Raw genomic sequence first — 8,798 nt, 5'->3', positions numbered from 1 at the left:
CGGGAGGGGGGCCCGGGGTGTCTCCTGATGCAGCGGCGCGTACCGCACTTGTCTGTTGGGACCCACTCCGTCCCCATCCAGTGCCTGGAAGGTGAAGATGGACGAGCCAGCCTGGGCGTTCTCAGGCACCACGATGGTGATGGGGTCTTCGGGGAAGGTGGGTGCCTGGTCATTGCAGTCCTGCACGTGGATCTGGACCAGCACCAGCCGGCTGGAGGGGTATCCATGCTGCATGTCCTCGGCACTCACCTGAAGCATGTGCCGTGCCCCAGCTTCATAGTCCAGCTCCCGGGCAGCGTAAATCTCCCCTGTCACACTGTCAACCACAAAGGTGCCATCCCCACCACCTCCTACCAGTGTGTAGGTCAGCTGTCCTCGTGCAGGAGCATCTGGGGGTGCCACTGAGCCGATCACAGAACCCGGCTTGACCCCCTCAAGAGGATGCAGGGTCAGCACAGTGGCATCAGGTCGCGGCAGCACCCGGGAGGATGGCAACACCTGTGAGAAGAGGCAGCAGTGAGGGTGCTGCTTGCTGGGGTCCTATTAGGGGGGCAGTGGAGAGGGGGACGAGGACCCTGCACAGACAAGAGTCGGGGGGGCAAGGTGCTGTGGCCTAACAGATGTGTAACAGCCTGAAAAACATACTGAGCATAAGCACGGGTTTGACAGGGTGGAAACTGAGTATCGCCTGGGGAGCTCGGGTGGGTGAGGACAGAACTGCTGACGGGGCAGAGGAGCCTCAGGGGGATCCCATCAAAGTGTGTCAATACCTGAAGGGAAAGTGCAAAGAGGATGGAGCCAGGATCTTCCCAGTGGTGCCTAGTGCCAGGATCAGAGGCAACAGGCACAAGCTGAAGCACAGGCGGTTCCCTCTGAGTGTCAGGAAACTTTTCACTGTGAGGGTGACCGAGCTCTGGCATAGGTTGCCCAGGGAGGTGGTGGAGCCTCCATCCCTGGAGACAGTCAAAAGCCGCCTGGACATGGGCCTGAGCAACTGACTCTGGGTGGCCCTGCTTGAGCAGGGGTGTGGATAAGATGATCTCCAGAGAAGCCTTCCCACCTCACCTATTCTGTGAGTGTGATTGTGTTAGATACTGCAAAGGCAACAAACAGCAGAAACAATTCTGCAAAACATAAGCAAGAGTGGGCAAGAAGAGAGGTAACACTCTACCAGCTGAGACGTACAAAGAAGAAACATAACCCAGCATGATCTGAAGATAAATAAATATTATCACTACTTTTATTAAAGATACCGAAGTTAATCTGCAGATGAGGTGCACTTGTGGATGGGAGAGACATGAAAAGCCGTAGTGTTATCCGAAGAGAAAATGTATTGAAAAACTCAGTGCACTCATGTGGACCTGCTTGAGTGAGACCAGAGGAGGCCATGAAGCTGCTGTGAGGGCTGGAGCAGCTCTGCTCTGGAGCCAGGCTGAGAGAGCTGGGCTGGGTCAGCCTGGAGAAGATAAGGCCCCTTAAGGGGAGACCTTAGAGCAGCTCCAGTGCCTAAAGGGGCTCCAGGAAACCTGGAGAGGGGCTTTGGACAAGGGAGGAAGGCTGGGGGTAGCTGGATGGTGTCCTCCAAAGGGTGAGCAAGGGGTAGGTGGTGCAGGGACAAGAGGAGCTGGGTGCTGGCTACCTGAACACGAATGCTGGCTGACGTGCTGCGGGGCACCACGCCGCGGTCACTGGCTGTCACAGTGAAGAGGTACTCGGTACGGTCTGAGCGGCGCAGGACGGTGGCAGTGCGCAGCTCCCCGGTAGCCACATGCAGAGTGAAACGTTCTGCCCAGGCTCCTGCAGAAAGAAGGAGAAATGCTGCGGGGAGAGGCATGCAGGAGGGGGAAGGGGGCAGGCTGGGCTGGAGGAGGGAGTGTGGTGTGCCCACCCATTCCTACAGGGGTGTACCCATCCACTGCCCATAGAGGTGATGGCTGCAAGGCAGAGAGCAGCATCAGTCAGTTCTGCAGCTCATACCTATCAGGGAGTAGATGATGGTCCCATTCTCGCCTTCATCAGGATCCTTGGCCTGCAGGGAGGCGACTAGAAGTCCCGATGGCTTCTCTTCCAGTACCTGCAGCACAGCCCAGGGATCAGCTGAGTGGCACAAGGAACCTTTCACAGTACTCCCCAAACCCTGAGCACAGCACAGATCTGCACCTTCCTACATCAGACCTGCACCTCACCCGTGGCACAGATCCCTGCGGCTGTGCCTGAGGCTGAACAACATGGAGAAGTCCACGGCAGAGCTGGCAAAGGGAGTTTCTGTCTTGCCATCCCTCCTCCCACTCTGCCCTGTTTAAAAAACAGCTTAGCAGCGTTGGGGCATGCTGCAGCAGGGAGCTGCAGGGTGAAGGAGGACACTTTCGCCCATGTTAGATCCAAAGCCTTTACAGGCATGTAAATCCAGGGCTCCACGACAGTCCTGATTTCCTCAGCTCCCACCAGCCAGCCCAGGGAGGTTTGTGATCTCTGGAAGTGCAGCTCTTCCTGGGCTGGGACACCTGTACTCCTGGAGCTTCTCCTTTTCTCCCTTGTTCTAGTTAGTGCTCCTGGCTGCTGGCTGCAGCACTCGAGACCACCACCTTTATGCCAGTGCATCGCAGTACCACCAAGACATCAATCACACATGTGCTCAGCTAAGCCCACGTTCTGAGGTGAGCTACCAAGCTTCCTGACAGACACCACACATGACAGCATTGCATGCAAACACCCTTCCTGGATAGCCATGGTTTCATGGACACATTCCCATCACTGCCCCTCCCCACCTGTCAGCTTTGGATTGTCCTCAGCGCACACTTCATGCCTGCTGGCAGAGCTGTCTCTTCTCCAGCACAGACTCCTGGCACCTACCCGCACCTCACTGGTAGAGCAGGTTCCCCACCTGGCACAGACCCTGCAGTTCCTTCCATACCAGAAGACATGAAATACCCATCCTCTGAGCACATCCCACAGCACAGATCATCCTCACAGACCCAGTTGGGCTTGGTGATGACTGTGTACTCCCACCTTAACACACTGGTGAAAGAGACAAGTGGAACCTGAGCAGAATCCCAGGGAAGAGGCTGCAAAAGCTCCTGAGAGGAGCAAATGTCAATGCTATTGCACAAGCTGAACACGGGGAGACCGGAGAAGCTGGACTTGTTTAGCCAGGCCAAGTGATGTGACTGCACTCTGGAAACACTGGGGAGGGAATTTCCGAGGAGGGAGAAGAGCTATTTAAGCAAAAACACAATATTGGCACAAGAACAAATGAATACAAAATGGTCAGAAATTAGTTTAGGCTGGAAATTAAGAGCTGGTTTCTGACTACCAGATCAAGGAATCTGGAACAGCATTTCACAGCAGTGATGGAGGCAGAAATCCTTCTAAATATAGCTGGGCTGGCTATGAAAAGGGGTTTCTGTGTGGACACCTCTAAGTGGGGCCATGCTTAAGAGGCCCCTTTCCCCTCTCCTCTGTATCAGGCTGGGACAGGGCCTGCTCCCAGTGCTGTCCCTAATAGCCCTCCACTGGGATACTAGGGGCTCCTGCTTCGTGCGCATGGTCACACTCCTCTTCCATGAGGAATCCAACTCCATCCAAGGAAAGCAGTGACTCAGCAGAGGAGCTCAGTGAGCAGTATCCACCCAGGCTCCACGCACAAAATCCGTTTCAGATACACAAACAGAGGAATAGACAGCAATAGGAGCGGTCTTGCTTCTTGCCTCAGCCTTAGTGAAATTGCTTCCAGGCAGGATTGTCCAGGTTAATGCCCACCCTCCAAGAGGCTGTTGCAAATATCAGCTTGGTCCAGAGATCACAGAGCCATCTCAGCCCCTGGTATAGCTCTGACAGTGGCTGGCAGTGGGTAAATGGAGAAGATGCAAGAAATAGGGTATGTACGGAACAATCCTGTGAAACCTTCCCAGCTTCCAGCAGCCTGTGGTTAAGTCACTTCCTGAGCCACAGATCATATTTTTTTTCAACAGTCTTTGATGGATTTGTTTCTTTCCATGAATTTCATCTAGTTTTGAACCCATGCAACTTTTGGCAATGATTTCACAATCTAATGATGTTCTGCATGAAAAGTACTGCCTTTGTTTAGTTTAAATGTGCTGCCTGGTCATCCCAAGGAAGCTGCCCAGGTCCTGTGCAAAAAGCAATTTCCTTAGTACGTCCTCTGTGCCATTCACTGTTCACCTCTCAGGATCTCAGAAAACCCTGTGTGGGCACAGTCCTGCTGCCCAGTGCTTTCCTGACCTCCCAGGAAGACGAGGGCCTAAACCAGACATCCTGAGACCCAAAGTTAACAGCACCTCTCTGCTTGCAAGTGTTTTACCCCGGCTCTGCTGGGTCAGGTTTAGGGCTCCCTTTTGCCTTCCCTCCTTACAGGCATGTGTGAGCCAAGAGCTTCTGCCCACTGGTCAGTCCTGTTGGTCTCAGAGCCCTCTGCAGTCTTCTCCTGCTCTGTGCACAGGGATGTCTCTATTTCCCAAGCACATCTTAACACATCTCAAACAGATTCACCAGAGTGCCCTGCCTGTTGCATGGATGCTACTCGTGCCTGTTTATCTTCCACCCTGAAACTCTCCTGGGTGCCCACTCCCCCCTCCTTCCCCTCTGCAGAACTGCCTGCCCCCAAACCCAGAGGCTGTCACCCCCCTGCCCCTACCTGCACAGGCAGCTCCTGACCACTGCCCACGTGAAGGAAAGCGGGAGCGTTGTCGTTCTCATCCAGCACAGTGACATAGATGGTTCCTGTGGCACTGCGGGGTGGTGCTCCCCCATCTTGCACAATCACCAGGAGCTGGTAGCTGGACTGCTGCTCCCGGTCCAGGCTATGCTTAGTGCTGAGCTCCCCTGTGAGGGAGAAGGAGGGACACAGCTCAGCCCCAAAACTGCTTTAGAGAAAAGCCTGTACTCAGGAACACTGCTGGGGAGCCCAGCACCACAGGGGTAGGAAGATGAACATTCTATCAGGGCACTGGCCTGGTCTACACCACTTTGGACCTGCCCTGGGCTTCCTCCCCTGCCAGCCCCAGCCTAGGAAGCCATGAATTTCCTCACCTGTCTGCGTGTGGATCACAAAGTTGGGATCATGCTGGAGAAGGCGGTAGGTGAGCCGGCTGTTCTGCCCAGCATCCCGGTCACTCGCCATCACCCTCCCCACACTGCTGCCAGGAGCCTGGTTCTCAGGAATGGTGAAGAAGTAACGCTCCTCACTCAGCCGGGGGCTGTTGTCATTCTCATCAGTGATGCTGACCCGTACAGTGCTGGTGCCCGTTTTCCGGGCTTCCCCCCCGGCACCACTGCCTCCTGTCGAGGCTAGCACCGTAAGCACGTACAGGTCCCGTGTCTCACGGTCCAGAGCACTTTTGACATAAAGCCAACCACTCTCAGGCATGATGCCAAAGCTGGCAGCATCCCCATCTGCACGCAGGTGGTATGTGAGGGTCATGGATTCTGCATCGTGTGCCAGGGCCCGGACCTGCAGGAACCGCGTGGACACAGGGACACCTTCTTGCACCTCCACACGGTAGGTGAGCGTGTCAAAGATGGGCCCATTATCATGCTCAGCTTGCACATGCACCAGCAGCGTGAACGTGGAGCTGAGCCGGGGCACGCCACTGTCCTGGGCCACGATGGCCAGCCTGTATGCTGCGCTGGCTTCGTACTGCAGGGCTCCCATGAGTCGCACCACTCCTGACAAGCGCTCCACGCTGAAGGTGCCGTCACCTCCTGACACCAGCTCAAAATTCACCTGACCGTTGGCACCGCTGTCACGGTCCTCAGCATGCAGAGTGTACACTGTAGTCCCAGGTTCCGTGGCCTCTGGCAGCAGAATGGAGTCGGAGGGGGCTGGAAACACTGGCACATTGTCATTCACATCTGACACAGAGATTTTCACGCGTGTGTTGCTATAGGCAGGAGGTGAACCACTTCGGGCCTGGACATCCAGAATGAGGACTGCCTGGGACTCATGGTCAAGAGGCAGGCTGGTGCGGAGCTGCCCAGAGGCAGAGTCAATGGAAAAGTATCCATGAGGATCCCCCGAGGAGATGGAATAAAAGATGTCATCAACATGGCCTGTGGACAAGCATGACCAAGGCCAGGTTGGACAGGGCTTGGAGCAACCTGGTCTAGTGGAAGGTGTCCCTGTCTGTGGCAGGGGGCTAGAACTGGGTGACCCTACCAATCAGCAATAGTGATATGAGTATCCCTCTTGCCTCCTCACCCCCTACAGACAGCAGCAGGGTTGGGCAGTGCTGTCTGCAGCAGACTCTGGTTGGGAGGTGCACAACAGCATCATGTGCATGTATGCACAGATACATGTGCACACGTGTGTGTAAGCACATGTGGGAGAGAATGCACTAAGCTGAGTGATAATCGCCTGGGTGCTCATACGGGTGTGCGTGCCTCTGTGTGTGCACGGAGCTCCCACAACAGGGTTGCTCTGTGAGGAAGTACGGTGCTGGACCAGCAAGATGATGCAGGGACAGAGAAGGTAACTGCGCATGAAAGGGACAAGCCCATACCTGGAGGGTTCTGGGCTCGGACAGCCCCCACACTGGCACCCTGCAGCATGTCCTCGGGCACCGTGAAGAAGTACTGAGCTTGCTCAAAGACAGGGGGTGAGACCGTCCCCTCCACGATGCTGATGTTCACCCGGGCGTTCGGCTGTGCCTGCAGGCCCCCACCATCTTGTGCAGAGATCACCAGCTGCACCAGGGTGTTGGCTTTACCACTCAGGGACCATGAGAGGGAGATCACACCTAGGGAAGAAAGCAGTTCAGAGGACACTGTGCCTGCACCCCTGCCACCTGGCACCAAGGGAACAGGCCAAACCATGAGCTTGAAAAGACAGACCTAAGGGGCTGCAAACAATGTGTGTCACAGTGGGGAGCTCAGTGCAGAAGAAGTGGAGTAAAGAAGAGGAACCCTCCTTGAAAAGTCTCCCCAGATCCTCGTTTCTCAACCTGAAGCCTAGCCCTGAGATAAGCAGTGTTGAGGGCTGGCAGAATTGAGCCAGAGGGAAGGTCTTGGAGAGGGAAAGGAGGGAATAGGGATTCCAGTGTGGAGCACAAGGTGAGGGTCATGACACAGCCCGTGGCATCTGGGCTGTGGGGAGGTCTTGGAGGAGATACAGAACTGGAGAAACATCCTCGACAGGCCCTACAAGAGAGGTGGCCCTGCATTAGGATGGCAGTTAGGTCAGTCTCATCCCAGTCACATTCTGGGAACGTGGGGACCAGCGTGGAGAGACCCCAGTTCCTGTGCTGAGCACAGGACACCTTCCCATCCTGCTGAGAGCCCCTGGCACCACATGCCCATGCACTCACCTCTCCAGCAGAAACTGCTCTGGCTTTCGTGGCCAAAGCAAGGCAGAGCAGATGCAGCCAGTGAGAAAGGTGGGACCAAGTGGGACAGAATTATAGGGAAGAAGAGTAAATGGAACAGAGGAGAGGAGGGAACTGGGCAGGGAGAAGGAACTAAGCAGGATACAGCCTGATGGGGCAAAGTGAGCAGCATGCAGGAAAAAAAGTGCACTGAGTCAGGGACCGGGAATGATGGAGAAGAAGGAAGACGTGACAAATGAGGAATGGAGCAGAAACAAGAGGTTAGAGGCTGAGCCTGGGAAGGGCCTGCCAGAGGCCCAAGAAGCAGAGGCAGCATCTGTGTGGCAGGGAAAGGAACAGACACATCCTGGGGGCAGCCTGCACTGCCGAGATGGCCAAGCAGTGACCCTGGGGCTGGCTTTCACACCCTGCTCGGATTGCTGCCTGTTCTGCCTGCCACAGAGCTTGCCCTCACCCGTGTCCTTGTTGAGGGAGAAGAGAGGGGGTGAGTTTCCCAGGACAATGCGGTAGGTCACTCTCCCATTCAGCCCCTCGTCCTTGTCGTGGGCAGTAACACGCAGCACTGCTGTGCCTGGCATGCTCTGTGTGCTGATGCTCGCAGCATACTCCAGCGGGTAAAACACTGGCCGGTTGTCATTTATGTCCTCCAGGAAAACCTTCACATAAACCATGGAGTTCAGGCCACCCTGTGGAAGGACCAGATCAGAGCTGGTGCAAAGAGCAGGGGCAAGGACAACAGCATACCCTGCACAGTGCTGAGTCAGCAGCATCGCATCCCCACGGCCTCTCCAGCACTCACCCCATCAACTGCAGTGATGGTGAAATCGTAGGCAGACGTGCCCTCATCACGATCCAGCGGCTGCACAGTGCACAGCTGCCCCGTGTGCTTGTCGATGCTGAACTGTGTGGGGACAACGCTGCCAATGCCAGAACCAATGGAGTAGGACAAGGAGCCAAATATGCCACTGTCTGCATCTGTGGCTGTCACCTGGAGGAGGAAAGACACTACATGAGCAGAGCTGGCATCACAGAGACTACCAGCCAGACCCAGCCCATCACCACCTCCACAACCACTGCTGCCCTCTGCTCCATGGTGTGCAACCACTGCACATCCCCAAAGCTGGTCATAGTAAAGCAGACTGACAGTTACTTCCTCAGCCCTGTGATTCTTCTCCCACACAAGCCACCACATCCTCTGCAGCCCTCCTGGAAGAGGACAGGTCCTCCCAGGGCTCATTGGCCATGGGGCACCAAGGAGCAGCCTGTGCTGTCCTGCTCCTCTAAGGGGACACTGAGGTGGGGGAGCTGCACCATGCTTCTATCCACAGTGCTGCCATGGGTCCCTGCACTATCAGAGTGCCTTGTCTCAGGTGATACCTTCCTTCTTGCACCCCTGGGGACACGTCCGTGACCCAGGTCAACAGACTTGCCTTAGCAAAGGAAAAGGCCATATGGAGG

The 8,798-nt window shown here is 55.7% G+C and overlaps 1 protein-coding gene across 1 annotated transcript in view; it reads right to left on the bottom strand.

Annotated features, from left to right (window-relative positions):
* The window catches only part of LOC104410660 (protocadherin-16-like), a gene marked incomplete at both ends in the record, with an annotated part of 19,448 nt that extends 11,120 nt beyond the window's left edge, over positions 1–8,328 (bottom strand). The window contains 8 exon segments of the mRNA XM_010020896.1: positions 13–498; positions 1,640–1,797; positions 1,978–2,074; positions 4,655–4,842; positions 5,050–6,069; positions 6,519–6,755; positions 7,795–8,026; positions 8,140–8,328. Of these exon segments, the coding sequence (XP_010019198.1) occupies positions 13–498; positions 1,640–1,797; positions 1,978–2,074; positions 4,655–4,842; positions 5,050–6,069; positions 6,519–6,755; positions 7,795–8,026; positions 8,140–8,328 (2,607 nt within the window).
* Between the last annotated feature and the right edge of the window lie 470 nt (positions 8,329–8,798).

Source organism: Nestor notabilis, unplaced genomic scaffold (assembly GCF_000696875.1).
Source record: "Nestor notabilis isolate BGI_N333 unplaced genomic scaffold, ASM69687v1 scaffold8298, whole genome shotgun sequence".
Classification (NCBI taxonomy): domain Eukaryota; kingdom Metazoa; phylum Chordata; class Aves; order Psittaciformes; family Psittacidae; genus Nestor; species Nestor notabilis.
Note: the sequence above shows the minus strand (reverse complement) of the source record. Positions and strands in the feature narration are given on the sequence as shown.